The sequence below is a fragment of the Canis lupus genome, chromosome 27, assembly GCF_011100685.1.
Source record: "Canis lupus familiaris isolate Mischka breed German Shepherd chromosome 27, alternate assembly UU_Cfam_GSD_1.0, whole genome shotgun sequence".
In the NCBI taxonomy this organism is placed as follows: Eukaryota; Metazoa; Chordata; class Mammalia; order Carnivora; family Canidae; genus Canis; species Canis lupus.
In genome coordinates, this window is record NC_049248.1 from 33366713 (window position 1) to 33385611 (window position 18899).

The following is an 18899-nucleotide window of genomic DNA, read 5'->3' on the forward strand; positions in this document are numbered from 1 at the left end:
GCAGAAAGGCCAGTCACTACTTGAGGAGATAATGAGAACTTCTCAGAGAAGAACATCATTTGAATTTTCCTAAGAAATGAAACTTTTTTGAGACAAAATTAAAGTGGGAAGAGAGATTTCCAGTAAAGTAAACAATGCATTCAAGTAGGAAATGCTTGAAAAGTGTTGCACATGTAGGTTCTTGTTATATAGGATCACACTGGAAAAGTAGACAGTGGCCAGGCTGCACTCAAGTTTTTGAACTTAGTTCCTGGGCAGTAAGAGAAATTGAAGAATTGACTTTTTTATAATGGCTAACTAAAGAGGTTGTGATTTTTACAATTTCAGGCAAAGTAATTTACCCATATTTTAATTCTATAAGCAGACATAGCAATTCTTAACAACATGAATGCAAAAATGAAGTAGCCATTCCAAAAAATTTTGGATGTACCTTCTCTCTTTTCTTTAGTTCCATGAAACTATCACTTAGCAATGAACGATTTTTCTTGGCCATTTAAAAGGAAACCATAGGTAACAACCCCTTTGCATCACAGCATACAAAAAACATTTGGTTGGGGTTTGATAATGATACTTTCTCTGCAGATGTTAAGGAATCATTAGGTTACTTTTTTAATGAAACTTAGGCTATCACCTCCAAATTATGGCTCCCTTTATTATTACCCTATTTCAGACCCACATGAGCTCTTACTGGCATCATTGTGAAGTATAACTTGCCTGTTCTTTTCTTTGCCTTGCTTCTGTCTCGTATTTCTTGCACTACCTCTAAAATGACTAACCTAAAACATTATTCCGATTGTGCCACTTAGCTGTTCAGGAACTTTAATGGTGACAGTTGCCGAAAGAATAGAAACAAGCTTGCTTGGCATTTAAGACCATCTAAAATCTGGCCCTGACTTGCTTTTACCACTTGCCCTTAGCATGCTTCTTGCCTCCTATCCAGACAAATCATTGGCATATCTATTGTTCTTTCCAGCATCACAGCTTCGCATCTTATCAGCAGTATCTGGTGACTCTTACTTGCCCATCAAGATCCAGCCATCATTTTCATGTTGTCTCTGATGTCATGTAGGACCTTGATTGTATATTCCTATGATATGAACAGGGCTGTATCTTATAATTGGGTACATGTAATAGAGTTTGTGAGGCACTGTGTCTCATTCATCTACTTGTGATAAGACTTGTGAATGAGAGGTTAAATTTGCTTTTTTGGGGGAGGGGAGGATCCAATCTCTTTATTGTCAGGGTATCCTCCCTGTGACCCTCCCCTCTCCAAACATATAGAAAAACTCAAAGCTTGAGAGTGTCTTGGGAGGGGAAGTAGAGTGTAGAGAAACCTCTGTGCTCTGCCCTCTGGCCTGGGCAGTGCCAACAGGGAGGGCGCAGGGGGAAGGGAGGCCAATAATCCAGCCTGCAGAGGGTGTGACACTGGCTGGGATGTGTGGGGGAGGAGGTGCCTGCTGCCAGATCTCCTGGGATCCACCAGGGGTAGTGTCCAGGGGTGGGTGTCTAGCTTTGGGCCTGGTCCAGTACACACCCTTCTCCTGCCAGTGGCCATTGCTTATATCAGGCTGGTTACCGCAAGGCCCCATCCTCTGCGTCCACGTCCTGGCTATGCTCCAGCTCTTCCTCACTGTGTGTCAGCAGCCCCTCCTCATCGCCATCTTCTGGAGCCTGTGCTTCTTCCTGGGGCATGCCAGCCTCAGAAGTTGTATTAAGAAGTTGTCATTGAAGTTTAAATGTATAATTTTCTTCTATTTCCAGTATCTGTCGGGATGGAATTTTTCTTTGCCAGACTCCCATTAATTTAGCCCAACGTAAGTGTTGAAATCATGATACAATCTATCTAGTTGGGTTAAAATAAGAAGATCAAGACGCCCTCGATTAACAATTTCCTTTATCCTGCAGAGAATTGTTCTGGAGGAGCCGAGTATGTTGACTGCAGGAACCCTAGGGCACAAGGAAGAGTTGATGGTAAATGTGGCACTTGGAGCATGCCTGGTTTTGATGTAAGTGACATGGCATTGCAGTTTAGCCTTTTCAAACATTTCATTGTGTCAAGATGGAAGCAAACTAAAACAAACATCAGTGAAAAATAATTGAAGGTCATATTTATTGTGTTATTTTGACTTGTCAAATGTTGGCTCTAAATGTATACTTGGTCTATATTTATGCATTGTAAATTAATTCTGATACTGTGACATGTTAGAATAGTACCTTACAGTGTACATTTTATATTTATTCTCATAGGAGAACTTGCCTTGCAAAGCTGGGTGCTACTGTCCAGTAGGCATGGTGCGAAATTCTAAAGGGAACTGTGTCTTTCCTGAAGACTGCCCATGTTCTTTTGGTGGATCAGAGTATGACCAAGGAAGTGTTACTTTGGTTGGCTGCAACAAATGGTGAATAATCAAGAATTACTATTTTATATGTTTTGGATATTAGAAAGTACAGTCTGCTTTTATTTTTATAAGAAAGAAGTCATACTTGGTTTGTGTGAAAAATAATGGTCAAATGTAGTTTAAAGTGCTCTTTTTAAAATAGAAACTTAAGATTATTTTATTTTTATTGAAGTATAATTGATATACAATATTATATTAGTTTTAGGTGTATAAATAACATGGTGATTCAACAATTATATACATAATGAAATGATCACGGCAATGATGTAGTTATCATCTGTCACCATATGAAGTTATTACAGTATTATGACTATATTCTCTCTGTTGCACTTTAGGAAATAGTTCATTTGGCATTTTATATGGTGAACATCATATAATATAATGACAACTGCAAAATGTAAATCAATATAAAACAAGGTTTTTTGCTTCTTTATAAAAGTAGTATGAATATGTGAATCTTGGCATAATATAATTACCACACTCTATCATTTTTTTTCTTTTAGTACTTGCATAAAAGGATCTTGGAGCTGTACACAAAATGAATGTCAAACCGTCTGCCACATCTATGGGGAAGGTCATGTTAGAAGTTTTGATGGTAAAAGCTACAGCTTTGATGGTCTCTGCCAGTATTCATTTGTTGAGGTAATGACTAGTGTATTTTGTTATAATGTTTTTATTCTTAATAATTAATTTGTAGATGAGCTCTGGAGAATTTTATTGTCAAAATGTGAAGTTTAAAGCAATAGTACCTCAAGTGTTTTTCAAAGAAAGTGAAATATTACACAATGGAATGCTGACTTGGGAGGCAGTAGGCTAGATTTCAGTCCTGACTTTATCATTTCTTTGATGTAACTCTGGCACATTCCTTAATCCCTCTGTGTCTCAGTTTCCTTATCTGTAAAATGGGGGGTGGAAATAGCCACCATAGTATAGTATTGGAACATATACTAAGTGTTTGATAAATGTTAGATATCACCATTTTAAGAGCAGCACTTACAGCAACAATGACAGTTACCATTTTATAAGTGCTTCTTTGCCAAGCAAATTTATTACATTTAATCATGACAATACTCAAAAGTTGTGAAGATGAAGAGATTGAGGTTTAGGGAAGTTAAGCAATATGAACTGCTCAGTAGAAGATGCCATATTCAAACCCAGATCTGTGTCATTCCAGAGTTCATGCTTAGCAGGTGCTAAGCTGCTTCCTAAGTCACATCTAATCACTGGAATTTGAATTGTTTTGTATTTATGTGTTAGTTTTGGCTGAATATCAAGTTTCATAAAAATCACAAAGGGAGGAAAACACCTTTATCATCTAGCTATTTTCAGAGCCTAGAACTAAATCAATGGTTATAAACTATATTATATAATTTAAGTACTGTGTACCTATGGTCTAATTCTGAACTTGTATAGAAGTAACAGGAAAACGGCCAAGTGAAAGCAAATTAACTAGGTTGGACTCAGCTAAGACTACTATCTATATATGCAGTTAAACTCTTGTCTTTTGGAAATTCCCTAATATAGCATATGGTAATTTATTTGAGTTTAAGGTATCACTGTCTAAGAATTAGTTGATGCAAATATTGTACTTGAGTTCCACATCACTGATATTTATTAACTATTATTATAATTTACTTCTTAAAGGATTATTGTGGTCGTGAAAATGGCACATTCCGTATTTTAACAGAAAGCATCCCATGCTGTGAAGATGGGCTTACATGCTCAAGAAAAATCATAGTTTCTTTTCAGGTACAGTACTATTTCTCTTTATATATTTTTTCCCTTAGATTATGAATAGCCAGATAAAAATGGTGTTATTGTAAGTCTATCTTAATTTACAGGATCAGAATGTTGTCTTGCATGATGGAAAAGTAACAGCATCCAAAATTACAGAAAGTAAGGAATGTGGATTCAATGGAAATACATATTCTGTGCATACTGTTGGCCTGTACCTGATTCTGAAATTTTCAAATGGAATAACCATAATTTGGGATAAGAATACAAGAGTTTCTGCTATATTGGATCCTCGATGGCATGTACGTATATCATTAATAAGTGATGAACGGGGAAGCAAAATAATTTGTTTCTGAGATAATTTGTCAATGGAAAGTGATAGAGTAGTAGTTTCTGTCATAGAACAAGCCCGCCACATACGGAACCTTATCATGAAACATGAAATGTAATCAAAGATGATAGAATCTGGTAAAAAAAAAAATGCAATGAACCTGAGACATTCTAGTTTAACCTTGATTGGTTACTCTAGTTTAACCATGCTTGGGTACAATTTTAAGGTACCTGGTGAATGGATAAAATTAAGTGTATTTCTTGGAGCAAATATTCTAGGAACCTAGAGTGTATACTCCTGTATAATTTAAAGCTAGTGAATATAATTTGTTTTTTATGATTCTGAAATTGTAAAATTAAATTCTAATTCTCAATCTTAGTTAATACCAAATCATTTTGTGATATAAAATATCTTGGATTAAACAAGTGTAGACTCTTATCCACAGATTCTAGTTTCCTTACAAAATTTGGAATTTAAAATAGATTTGTGATAGGGTCACCTGGCTGTCTCAATCAGCAGAGCATATGACCCTTGATCTCAGGGTTGTGAGTTTAAATTCTATGTTGGGTGTGGAGCCTAGTAAAAAGAATAATAAAATAGATTCATGGTATTATATATAATCATAATTTCCTTATCTATATATGTCTATATACAACTGTAGTATTGCTCATTTTTAAATTTTCCTTTCTGATCTCATCTCTTAATATCTCTGTATCCATAGTACAACCTACTTGTTGATTTCCCTTTCTGATCTCTGTAGGGCAAAGTGTGTGGTCTTTGTGGAAATAATAACGGTGACCTCAAGGATGATTTCATAACAAGACATTCAACAGAAGCTATTGGAGCACTGGAATTTGGAAATAGCTGGAAAACGAGTCAAAAATGTTCAGACACACTACAACAAAATTTCCCATGTGACTCAAACCCATACTGTAAAACCTGGGCTGTGCAAAAATGTGAGATCATCCGGGACAGCATTTTCAAAGAATGTCACCACAAGGTAGTATGGCTCTGAGAGCCGTGACACCGTCCCCCACAAGGTTTTGCTCCCAGAGACTCATGTGCTGTACTCTATCTAGGTGGACCCCGAAGCTTACTTAGAAGCATGTATTGAAGAAGCCTGTGCATGTGACACGCAGGGGAAGTACTTGGGATTCTGCACAGCTGTGGCTATGTACGCAGAGGCATGCAGCGCAGTTGGAGTCTGTGTCACATGGAGAAAACCAGATCTCTGTCGTAAGTAAAGTCCATGTGTTGTTCTTTAAAAATGTAATGAGATCCAATTGTTTTGCTAGGTAATCAGTCTCCCTCTCATATTTCCTATAAAATACATATTCTTGGGCAGCCCAGTTTAGCGTTGCCTTCAGCCCAGGATGTGATCCTGGAGACCCAGGATTGAGTCCCGCGTAGGGCTTCCTGCTTGGAGCCTGCTTCTCCCTCTGCCTGTGTCTCTGCCTCTCTCTGTGTGTGTTTCTCATGAATAAATAAATAAAATCTTTAAAAAATATATATTCTTGTACCTAGAAAGTTTTAAAAACATGTTAATATGTTTATCATGGGAAAAGTACCTATTTTAAAAAATAGAGCACCCAGCACAGCACATCACCTTCAATTTTAGTTACAGAAGTTCTTGTGTTAACAGGAGAAAAATTAAATACTGATGGAAAACATCTCTTATTTATATTTAGATGAACAATGAACTGTTTACTTATCTTGGTATAGTCATATATCCTTAAACATTTACCTCATCTACTACTTTAGGTTAAAGTCCTCAAGCATTATTTTTTAAAACTTTTTTAGAGCACTCGTCAAGACAAACTATAAAATGAATATAAGCTGAATCTCGGTATGTATGGAATATGATTAATTTAGCAGAAATCAGTCAACTCTTTCCATTCTAATGGAAAGTATCATGAGAGAGAATATGATAAATGAGAAATATTGCCATTGAATCCACATTTTGTTCAGTTTATCATGCAAAACTGAAATCTTTAGTTACCTCATTCAGGAATGGCTATTTATATATTAAATAAGCCTGATTTCCCCAGACTTATTTTTGTAACTTAAGCTTGACCATTGGAATTATGAATCTGGACTATTATCTAAAATATCTCAAAATGGGAAAATCAATAAACTTTTCTACTTCAAACCAACCTTAGTGTGAAATGTCAAAGGAAAGTGCTGTTTTGATCCTATATGCTTCCCCTCCGTTTTTTGTGAACTACTTCAGCTTGTATGGCAATTTGGGTAAAGCCAACGGGACTTGATAATTCAGACTGATATATTCTAGGTCTGTTTATTGTTAATATCATCCAAAATCCCTTTTAAGAATGCTTTGGAAAATGAAAGGTGAAAATCATCATATAATGAATGGCAGTAATTTGAAATGATTCAATTATAGCTGTCTTCTGTGATTATTATAACGAACCTGGGGAATGCAGTTGGCGCTATGAACCTTGTGGTACAGTGACTACAAAAACATGCAGAGACAAAGTTATTGGCCAGAAATTTTCTGCAGTTTTAGAAGGTAAAGTGTATTTTTGTAATATCTATGAAATAGTGCAAATTATATTGATATTTTAAAACTGAAAAATGATGTTAGCTTCTGCCAATTCAGTCCTATATTTTGTAAATTAATGAATAGATATTTATATTTATCATGACGTTAATATTTCTACATTAGAAACATTTTCTTTAGACATAAATAATTTGTTTAATAAGACAGATGGTGGGGGGAAAACACAGTGCTATGATCCCATTGTCAGTTTTTATACCTTCTGTTAGACAATATAATTTGTTGAGAATGTAGTTTCAGAATGCAATGTATAGTATAGTCCAGTTAACTATATCCCACACTTAAATAGTACTTTCTTCTTAGCATTACATATCTTAGGAAGAAGTGGCAAGAGAACAAGATGATGAAAAAACTTCCCAAAGTTGCCTCTGTGTTAGCTCCCAGGCTTTGGGATCTTTCAAACTCATTTTATTATGATATCTGGATCTTCATCTATCCTTATTAAAATAGATATTTAGAACTGGCATTCACATTTCAAGATAGGTGTTTATCAAAGCCTTGTATTATGTTCAACATCATGCCATCATTAAAGTAGCAAATTACTTTAAAATACCTTAGGAAACATTTTAGAAAAAAATAAACCAGCCAAAATTTGTAAGTTGTTAGGTTGATATTCCGTTGCAAGAGTATTTGAATCTTATTCAATTTATATATTTTCATTAAGAATGTGATATCATTTTGCTATTATCTGCTTCAGTTCCTGTAATCATTTACATAACTTTACAAATATATAATGTAGTATGACACATTTCTATAAACAGAAATGAACCGTGGGTCATTTTTCATACAGGTTGTTATGCTAAATGCCCGGATAATGCTCCTTATCTGGATGAGAACCTCATGAAATGCGTCACTTTATCTGAGTGCAGCTGCTTCTATAATGATATCATACCAGCAGGTGGAGTGATTCAGGATAACTGTGGAAGAACATGGTACATGTTCTATTAACTTTCCAATAAACCATTCTGTTTCTTACATTTTTATTTAGAAAAAAATTAAAAATATATAGATATAAATTTTAGCTCTCTTATTTCTAAATGAGAACGCTCATATTGAGTTTTACGTAGGTTGTGCCAGTTATTTTGTACTTTCAGTAAATCCACATATCAACAAATGGTTTGCTAAATCTTATAATACAGAAGACAGGACAGAAAAAAGTCACTTGTAATTTTAGGTAAAAAAAGTTTTAATTCTGTAAATATAAGATCATGTTTATAGGCTTCAGACAATGACATGGAAGCAAAGAGGGGAAGTCTATAGTAGAGCAGCATGACCATCAGTGTCATGTTTGAAGCCAAAAATGTAAGAACCAAACTTTACAGCTTGACTGCAAAACATTCCTTCAGGTATCAAGAATGCCTCAGTGAAATGATTATGAATAACAAATAGTACAGCATGTGAACAAAAGAAGCATATTCCCAGGGAAACAATTATTTACTGTGCTCTTATTTGTTTTTGTTTTGACTTTTCAAGGTTAGACATTTTGTTGTTAAATTTGGGAGGTGTATATCATTAGAAGTTAAAATTTCAACCTCATTTTTTTTTAATGTAACTTTCAGCTATTGCATCGCAGGAGAATTGGAGTGCAGTGGTGAGTACTTGCTTTTTACTTGACTTGAACTAGGGAAGGAGAGGTAAAGGCTAGGAATCTTTTCAGATCATCAACAGCAAAGGAGTAGGTACTTAAGGCTTCCAACTGCTCCTTCTTTACTGGTTTGGGACAATTCCACTGCACTGTATTTGTTCACTTTGGGTCACTTCAAAACCAAATCTGCTAAGGTATTCCAACAGCTGGCTAATGGAGGCAGTTTTGCTGCTGCATGGGAGACCCTGACCATATGTAGACACTGGGAATTGAGGGAGTGAGACATAAGTCACAATCATTTCATAAGGGAATGGAACAAAAGGTGAGGATTAGATGGATAGAATTAAATGATTGAAGGATCACTTATGAGCAACAGAGATCTTAAGAATAAATCTCAATAAGCTTTAAAAGAATACATGAGCTACTCCTTGTTTTGTATCAGAAAGGGTAGTAAGTAAGATAAACAAGATACAGATAATTCATAGGCATAGGTAAGTAAAATAAATAAGATACAGATAATTCATAGGCAAATTCATAGGAAATTGAGATTTTTTTCACAATGTTTCGTTCTTATAATAGTAATTTATGATTATTTCAGAAACTGCTTCTGCAAATTCAACATTCACAGGTAAAATCATCGTGATTTTCAATGTGTATTTCTGATTTCTTTTTGTGGGAAATCTTTTATAGTTTCACAAAAGTCTGTGCCAGTAAAAAGTATGCTGGTAAATCTGTTATAAAAATTTCAAATTAGAATGAATAGTTATTAGAAAATCTGTCAAAATATTATTTCACTATACTCCTGTGTATTCAGTTAAGAATATGATAGAACATACATTAGGTAATGTATGCTTATTAGTTAAATATCATCATCCAAAGCCTGACATTTTTAGATAGTAATTGGAACAAGTGGAATAAAAATGAGTTGAATGTGATCTCTCATGAAGTAAATATTTTAAAATCATGATTACACTGGGAAGTAATCTGAAAACATAGAAATTAAAAATTAATTTCTTTTTCTTAACTCATATATTTGCTATAAGGACATTACAGTTATGTCCATTCAAGAGAGTGTGGAGAGAATGTAGTTCACCTTTAGTTTCAGGACATGTAATTTACTGGCAATATAAGTATACTTAGAATTGCTACAGTACACTTATATATTCCTGTTTTGCGTGATTCAAGGTGGGATTTTGTTTCCTATAGATTGATATACAGAGATAGTGTCAATTAAGAGACAGTAAATTAAATTGAAACTTAGATTTTGAGAATATATTTAAAATTGTGTTATTGTCTGTAAAATGCTATTTAAATTTTAGTTACTACTGATCACTTACCTATAGCTAAGTTATAACATGTCAGGGTTCTGAATCTTATTTCTTGGCCCTTAAATAGACCTTATAAAATTCCTATGAGATTTTGGCTAAGTGGTAATAACAGAAAATAGTTATTTTTGATGGACTTATCATAAATATATAAGGTTATTTGTGTTGATTTAAATGAGAGATTATTTTGTCACTTAACCTCTGAATACAATTTTAGAAATGTTTAGTTTATAGTAAATGTTTTTTTAAACTAAACTTCCCAATAAAATTATTCAAGTAATTTAATTTTCATAGATATTTTCTTCTCCCACAGTTTCTACTACAACAGTTACCTCCATATTAAGCACTGAATCAGGTAAAAAAAAAAAAAAGTTTGCCTTTATAATTTCTAAATTGGCAGCAAAGTGAATTTGCAATTCTGGCAATTTGGCCCTTTTTTCAAATTTGTCATTCCCTATTTATTTCCTAAATGCCAAATAGCAGAGTCTATATCCAACTGTAATATTGGTGAAGAACATCTTCTCTATTCAGAGGTTATATATCCTAAAAAGAATATTCTGCATACTACTAATTTGGAGAAAATGAAGAAAATTCTATGTTAAATTCTTTAAAAGTAATTTGCCATTTCTCTTTTACTAATATCAAGGAATCTTAACTTTAATTGAATGATTTCTAATACAGCAATAGCCAAAGAACTAAAGTTTATTGAAATGCGTGAATATCTCAAAAACGAATTTAACTGTTACATTAATAATTATTTGCATTTTAGATATAAACATGTCACTAGATAAATATTTAATTTTGTCTTTTAACACAATTTAACATACAGTCTCAAATATTTGTCTCCTTCTTTGTATAGTAATTACATCAGTAACCAGTAGCTCAGGCACAGGTAAGTCATAATCTTCAACCACCCAACTTAATCAAGAGGGCATTAAAAAAAAAACAAAACCACCTTTTGCAATATTATACCTTTATGATGACATTTTATGGGGAATTTTGTCTTGTTTTTAAGAATGTTTTAGAGGAACATTTTGGAAAAATGTTATACAAAATTATCTTTTCTTTGCCTTTTACAGGTGGTCTAAGGATTTGAAAGCTTTAATTTTACATGCTAACATCTAATCACCTATATGATCAAATTTCTTTAAAATTTTAATTTCAAATTGATCCATTTGACATATAAATATAGATGTTCTCAGAGGCATAATTTCCCCACTATACAAAATTAATTTTTTCCATCATTTTCTCTAATTCAGCAGCTTCCATTCCAATGCTTATGACATCAAGCAGTGAAACAATAGGTAGGTGAATCAGAAAGCTTATAAAATGACAAATACACGTTTTACATATATTAAAAGCGGTTTTTTAAAATTTAAAATATATTTCAATCAACATTATCCACTCATTTGTACATAGGACTTTTTCTTCCCCTAATTAAACACTATTTCTCTTTCTCTTGTTATTAATTACATACTCTATTTTTTAAAAAATATATGTATATAAGGGTGCCTGGGTGGCCTAGTTGGTTAAGCATCCCACCCTTGATTTTAGCTCAAGTCCTGATCTCAGGGTCTTTATATCAAGCCCCATATGGTGCACTGTGCTCAGTGGGGAGTCTGCTTGTCTTTCACCTTTGCCCTCTGCTCCTCCCCTTGCATGTACATGTGTGCATGCTCTCTTTCTCACTAAAATAAATAAATTTATGATCATGGTATCTCCCCTGCCTTAAAAAATATGTATATATATTTAAATCCATGATATTTTTCATTGAAGTATAATTGACATATAACATTATATTAGTTTCAGGGAAACCTCATAGTGATTTGGTATTTCTATATATTACAAAATGATCACAAACCTAGTTAACATTCTTGAAATCTCAGACCATGTTTTGGAATCCCTGTATTTCCAACCACACCTAGTTCCAAGCTATATATTCAGTAAATATTGTAGAATAAATGGATGATATTTCTTTTTCCCTATCCCAAATTTCAAATTTGGATTTTTCTTTTTTTTTCTTTTTTTCTTTTTTCTTTTTTTTTCTTTTTTTTTTTTTTTTTTTGCGAGGGGAAGGGAAGAGGGAGGCACAGAACTTCTGGGGAAGGATAAACTATTAGATTTATTTATATTGATAAATCTTACACTTTATACATTTTATTCACTGATGCAATATTCTTTCTCTAAAATACAAATATATAGTGCAAAATGAAGACTATTTTTGGATTGTAATTTTATGTCATGATATAGAATTATGACTATAATTTTGGGTACTTTGGTAATTCTTATTGTCTGATTTATTTGACGATTAATATATGACTTATATTTAAAGGGCAAATATATGTATCTTAAAAGTATCAGCCATTATACCATGGAATATCATTAAAAATACCCAACCTAACAAGTTTAGTTCTTACCAAACTTTCTCTTATGTTGTATGCCATTAACAACACTAAGCACTACTGACTTGTTCAGTATAAATCTTAGAAAGACTGATAGGTTTTAGAAGTATTTTTCCCTATTCTACAGTTGTAAATTTCCTTGCCAAGGCCTAGCTACAGTTTCATCCTGATAGTTCTTCTAGGTTGTTTCTTATACAATGCAGAATAAATTTCCAGCTACATATTATTTCAGCCATAAGCAATGGGCTGACTTTCTAATTCTTGGCCTGGTTCTGTTTCCAAGATTAATTTCATTGCTTTATAGTTCTCTTTTGGTTAAAATCATTTGTCCAGCTATTAAAATTGTTGAATCTTGTGACCATGTAAGGAAATAAACCTACTCTTGACTGTTGATTTGTAAAATTGTATAGTTATGCATGAGTCACGAGTAATTTCAATAACTATTTAAGGTAAAGGTGTCATCCTTATCCTATATCACAGTAGGCACTCAGAACGAAGAAAACTGGCATGATTTTTCCAGTTAACACATATATTTCCTTTCATTTCTTTTCTTTCCCCAAGAATTCAGTTTTGAATATGATATTTGGCAATTTTATTTTTCCAACACTTGGTATTATAGCAAGCAAACGTTTTATATAAAACAGAAGGTCATGAGTCAATTAAGGAGTTTTTGTGAGCAACTAATGAAGTTTTAGATAAAAAAGTCTAATAAACTTTAAAACACTACAAAAATCTCATCAATTATCTCTACCATACTATTTAAAACTCCTAAATCTAATGTAGAATTGAGTTATAGTAAAAATTACTCAGACGATTTTTTCCCTCTGAATTCATGAGGTGTCATTTATGACATTTAATGCATAGCCTTGCTGAATCCTAGGGTTTTATTTAATTTCACTAAAGTTCCAGCGAATATTTCATGTTCTATAAGCATAATATTACTAATTTAGTAAAATGTTGTAATATACTGTATCACAAAGATCAGATGAAAAAGGAATTTTCTGGTGTGATGTAGAGAGAAATCAGCATTGTTTTTCTTTTCCTTGTTATCTGTATAAGCCAGAATTATTGCCAGAAATTATCATTTCAAAGATGTGAATCATTAAGGCTGTGTCAACATTTTTCTAAAATCAGGAGACAAAAATAATTTTTTCATGTTAAAATTCTGTGCCACATATTGTATGTGTTTGAAATAAATTTACTCAAATAATCCCAATCTGCAGAAAACATTGGTTATCAGGTTATCAAACAATGATATCTTTCCAGCATTCTTTAATAGTGTAATGTAGCTTATCTTACTGCTGGAATAAATCTGTATGTGCTTATTTCCCAGATGAACTGAGGCATACAAAATTGTGGTTATTAGTTAATTCTAAATTTTAAATGTGAACAGCAGTAGTAACACTTGTTTAACTCTTAGTTCCTCATTCTCTATCCCACATCTTTCTGAGACTATGCCCATATCATACATAACAGGAGGGAATTTAGAAGTCATGCAAGGAATCATTGATTTAGTTTTCCAAAAATCTGTGACTTTTAGGCTTGCATCATACCACTTGTTCATCTTTGTTGATTCACTTAACTAATTGAATTAAATTGTCTACTTCAGCTTGTGCTATGAACTCAAGGATTGGACACCAAATATTCAGACTGAAATGTGACATTTCTGAATTTGAACAACCATAAGAGACCACATGCCCATTTACTTCTGACTCAGAAATCATAGCAATTTATATAAAGTCAGTATGGCAATCAGGAGAATCTTAGAAAGTGCTAGTTGCATGTTTACTGGTTGGTATATTTTGAAGTTCTAAAAGGAAAAAAGAAAAGCCAAGTCTGGTGGTGGTGTTTTTCATTATCCATGTAGGAATAAAATACTTCATTTTAAGACACACCAACATAACTTTTTGTTTCCTTTTTAAACTTCGTGTTTTTTTCTAATTTCACCCAATAAGCATCATACCATAGTGAAAATAAAACCATTTAAAATATTTGCCTTGTGAATATTTTTTAAAGAAATAAAATCTTTTTGTGGAACAATTGCCTTACACAAATTGTAGACTTGAAAGTCACTTTCCATTTCTTTTTAGTGACATTCATGGTGTAAAGGTTGAACAGCAACTGACAAATTGTGATGAATTCATAGCTGCATAATGATTTTTGTTTTTTAGCTTTTTAGGGGTGAGCTGCTTGATCAGTGATGAGAAAAGCAGATGCCAAAATAGGAGTGTAGTCATTATCACTATCAAAGTTTATTGTTACATTCTAAATATAGTATTCATCAACTAAAAATATTTAAATAGATATTTAAAAGCAGAAGCCTAACATTTCCAGATACAATAAAGCTAGGAAAGCACATCATTTTGAAGGGGTGCTGCCTCTTCATGAACTCTCTGCAATATGTGAAAGGATTCTTTCTTAGACATGGAAACCCATTTCACCCAGGATTTTACTTATAGATTAAGTGTTCTAAATGTAATTTCATTTTGGATAATATATATATGCTTTTGAATAGACCCAATGTGATTAGTGGTTTGATTTAATTTAGTCAAAGCTTTTTTACTTTTATTTTCTGCTTTAAGAAATGAGTTTGATATAAAAATATGATTCTAGAACATATAGGTAAGATTTATGTTTTTAAAAAATGTCTGAGCAGAGGGGACCTATAGGGCATTATCATGTTCCATGGATGAAGTAATTTTAATCAAGTACTGGATCAGATGCTTCCCTGAATCAAGGACTTTTCACTGACCATTAGTGTTTTGTTTTGTTTTTCATCTATAACTTGAAGGAGTTAAATTATTTTAAAGTTTCTTTCCATAAATTTAAATGAGCTTTCTCAGATGGATGGAAGACATTCTTGCCAGATAGAAGCAGAAATGACTAGGTCTTCAGGAGTGAATGATGTTTATTTGAGTTTACACTCAAGCCTCTTGGATAGAAGCTAAGGTATAATTACACTGTGGCATATATCTTTGAGGTAAAGAGCACAGAAATTAAATTCACTTTTAATGAAATTGAAAAACATTACAGAAAACTTTAAAACACATGGGAACAATAGGCAAAGAAAAAGCTTTCCTCCATTCATTACATATCTCTTTTCTTTTCTATTAAGTAAATGCTTTCAGAGGGTTAAAGTGCCCTGAGAGAAATCTAGCCAACCATTCCAATAAGTAAGTTCTTGTAGAATAAAAAAATGTGCAATTGTGGGTTTTTTTTGGTATGTTTAATTATAAGATCTTGAAAGAGAGCTAAAATTTACTGAGCAGTATTATAAGTGTTTGATGCATTTGATACAAGGATTCTGCGAAGTAGATACCATAATTCCCCTGATATACTAACAAGGAAATGGAAGCTAAAAGAAGTTACGTTATGTTTCCAAGGATGTTTGCTAAAAAAGGCTGAGAGAGAATGAAACTTGAGGACATGATCTTCTAGATTACATGCCTAGTGCTGCTGTGTTATTTGAGAAAGAGAATACGGTTAAATTTAAGCAAAATCAATCAAGAAATGGAATATAATGGCATATTACAATTAAGATTTGGGACATATGTTAAATGGATGGTTTATGTAGTAAACTGCCTTTGAAATTTTAAAAGGCTCATTGAACCTATGGGATACTGGTTCATATAATTAAAAAGTGAGTTTCTGTTACATAACAATTTGATGGCTTAAAATGCGTATTTTATCAAAAGGTTAAAATCTCAGAAGGGTGCAACTATAGCTTATATAGGAATTTTGTTTGTATAAGGAGCTTATTGTAAGACAGCGTCCGTCATGGAAGGAACCTCATTACATCAGGCTAAGATAGAGAGCCACCTGGGTGGAGTGGGAAGCAGAGGTCTGAAAACCTAAGATTCTCAATCCCTTCTGTTCCACTTGCCAGCTGTATGAACCTAGTTTAAGTCTTTCAACGCTCTGAACATGAGTTTTCTCATGTGTTGGGTGGGGAGGACAAAGATCTATGTTAGAGGACTGGAGAAAAGAGTCGGTATGAGAGTGCCACTTGAGTGTTACACACACAGTTAAGTCCTCAGTAAAATCAACCTGATGACTACTCACCATTGTCCAAAGAGGAAATCCTGATGTAAATGACCTTAGGTTTTTAGCAAAGGAGTTAGATAGGTTTTCAGTAATCAGAAACAATTCTTCCTGGAGGAACATCAACTTCATGGGTTGTTTTTATCAGAAATATGATCTGTTGCAAAATCTGCAAACTTTGCACTATTCAAATTGTTGTTTGTTTGGGAACATGTTATGGATCCTCCTTCACCCTGATATTCAGACATATGTGCTGAGTCCAATGGAATCCACTCAGGGGAAATTAACAAAATAATTTTTCTATAAGAATGAAAGTGATTCTTAAAGTCATCAGGAAATGCTAGAAGTAGCAGAAAAATGAATTGCCAGGTTTTATTCTAATTGTTCAGTCTCTCCTGAGGTAAGATACAAGCAAGGCAAAAGTAATAAAATTGCTGAAACTCTTTGAAAGAAGTTTAGCAGGAGGAAAGAATAAATGGGCCTACACAGTCACTTGCAAAGGGTTGCAGGAGTACTACTGCATAATGCACAGAGATATCAATATTTTGGTAAAGGCAGCTCTTCCTATTAGCACTCATGTCTTGGCAACAAAAAAGGGATCCACAGGAATGACGATATCGAGTACTTTAGGCATATAAGTTCATTTAAAAGGGAAAGAAAAGCCGAGTGTCACGGCAGTGGTTATGGATGTCAAAAGGAAAGAGAACAGGAAGGTTCTTTCAGCTTTGATAAGGAAACCATGAAGAAAAGGGGATTGTTCTTTTGTATTCATGGTAGTAAAAGAGAGTCCCTATTTTTATCGCCACACCCACCATTTCTGACTTCTACCTTCGGAAGTTGATCTGGGGGTGAGGGTGGGGGGAAGCTGTGTTAGTGTAGCCCAACTGGTATGTCCTCCAATCTGTGACAAGTTTAGAGAACTCTTCAAGCCCTGATTAAAGATGGGTCTTTAAGGTCCCCATCTCAATCTAAGAGACCCTGTGGCCCTGTGAGCCCCACTCATCCCAAGGAAAGGCCTGGAGATGTGTTTTCTCATTCCTATGCCAAAATCACTTAATCTGTGCCCTACCATCTATGGTGAACTGCTGTGTTACCCTTTACTCCCTGTTGATCAGAGCCTATTCTGTTATGGCTTGTTTGAAGAAGAGTTGCTTATGTTCCATGGGAGGCTGCTGCTTTTCATTCAAGGTTGTTCAGTTCAAAGTGAATGAGCTCAAATGAGAATCATTGAAATTCACTCAAGGTTCCATCTGGTGTGGGAAATGGCATATGCACTAAAATGTTTTGTAGCATCTCTCTCTCTATCCTGCTACATCATTCTCAGCTTGATAGCGTCTGTGGGGCAAAGCCAAATAGTCATTCTAGGGGATCCTCACATCCAGATAGGCAATACATTTTAATTCAATGTCCAATTGATATTTGGTCAGTGAGGAAAGATCGGATCTGACTTGGTTGGTCTGTGGGTAGAGGATGCAAAACACCAAATGAACAATTCTTGCCAATGAAACCATGCCACTACTTTGGAGAATTCTCACAGAAAATTGCTCTCCAACTATCTTACATATTTATCATATCCTTCTGGTGCAGCAAGGAAGAAAGAACACTTTATTACTTATTTGATATGAAGTGGCATTTTATACTAGTCTAACCTAGAACGATTCCATGTATATGATGTATACATACTCAAAACATGACTTGAGGCCCATCATGATATGTAGAGGAAGGGTAATCTAAAAAGCAATATGGGTTGGACTCCTGGGGATGGGGTGATTTGGATCTAGTCCAAGCCTACACACTACCTAGCAGCTCTCTTGTAAAAGTCACTTCACTCTTCAGAGCCCAGGTCTTTGAAAGTGCTGGGAGGTGGTGGTGGAGGTGGTGGTGAGGGGTGGTGAGGGGGAGAGGCAGAGGGAGAGAGGGAGAAAGGATCTTCAGCAAGATCCATGCACAGCCAGCTGCCCAATGAGGGCCTTGATCCCACAAGCCTGAGATCATGACTCCAGCCAACTTTAAGAGTCAGACGATTCACATACTGAGAGACCCTGTTGACCCTCATTTCTCTTTTCATTCACAGGAACAACTCCAGGTCTTTGGAGTGAACGTTTTAGTACAGGTTAGTATCTTAATTACTGTCTTTGGAAGTAAAAAAAACATCTCCCAGTGCAAATTGTTAGTAACTTTGAGTTTGTGAGAAAAAATTGGTCGGGTGTATAGCTTCAGACATAACGTTGCAAACAAGTAACTTAGCGAGGTTTTGGCATGGATTGACAAACCAAGAAAATACAACATGAACTTAACTTGTCTATGACCAGGTCAGATGGATTGACTCTAATAGGGATTCCAGATTTATTTTCTTCAATGTCATCCACTAGTAATATAGAATTTAAAACACAACTAAATCACATCAAATGCCAAAGGAAAAGTATGAGATATGACAAAGCATGCCTATATCTAAACAAATCTGCTGATCTCAGTATAAAGGAGCAAGTGGCTATGTCCAACAATTC

General features: G+C 34.1%; 2 protein-coding genes across 9 annotated transcripts in view; both read left to right on the plus strand.

The window, feature by feature from the left end:
• MUC19 (mucin 19, oligomeric) overlaps positions 1-8750 on the plus strand; it is a 49012-nt gene extending 40262 nt beyond the window's left edge. For all 4 annotated transcript variants that reach the window (XM_038577308.1, XM_038577309.1, XM_038577310.1 and 1 more), the window contains 11 exons: positions 1762-1814; positions 1906-2006; positions 2248-2399; positions 2903-3041; positions 4044-4148; positions 4241-4435; positions 5225-5464; positions 5544-5700; positions 6866-6991; positions 7830-7971; positions 8599-8750. In XM_038577308.1, coding sequence (XP_038433236.1) covers positions 1762-1814; positions 1906-2006; positions 2248-2399; positions 2903-3041; positions 4044-4148; positions 4241-4435; positions 5225-5464; positions 5544-5700; positions 6866-6991; positions 7830-7971; positions 8599-8653 — 1465 coding nt within the window. In that variant the 3' untranslated portion in view covers positions 8654-8750. The remainder of the gene's footprint in view (positions 1-1761; positions 1815-1905; positions 2007-2247; positions 2400-2902; positions 3042-4043; positions 4149-4240; positions 4436-5224; positions 5465-5543; positions 5701-6865; positions 6992-7829; positions 7972-8598) is intronic.
• A 444-nt stretch (positions 8751-9194) lies between these two features.
• The window catches only part of LOC119877648 (submaxillary mucin-like protein), a 58395-nt gene continuing 48690 nt past the window's right edge, over positions 9195-18899 (plus strand). For 3 of the 5 annotated variants that reach the window (XM_038577313.1, XM_038577316.1, XM_038577317.1), the window contains exons 1-5: positions 9195-9252; positions 10263-10304; positions 10809-10841; positions 11209-11253; positions 18467-18505. In XM_038577313.1, the coding sequence (XP_038433241.1) occupies positions 9210-9252; positions 10263-10304; positions 10809-10841; positions 11209-11253; positions 18467-18505 (202 nt within the window). In that variant the 5' untranslated portion in view covers positions 9195-9209. The remainder of the gene's footprint in view (positions 9253-10262; positions 10305-10808; positions 10842-11208; positions 11254-18466; positions 18506-18899) is intronic. The other 2 variants (XM_038577314.1, XM_038577315.1) reach the window with 2 other exon arrangements.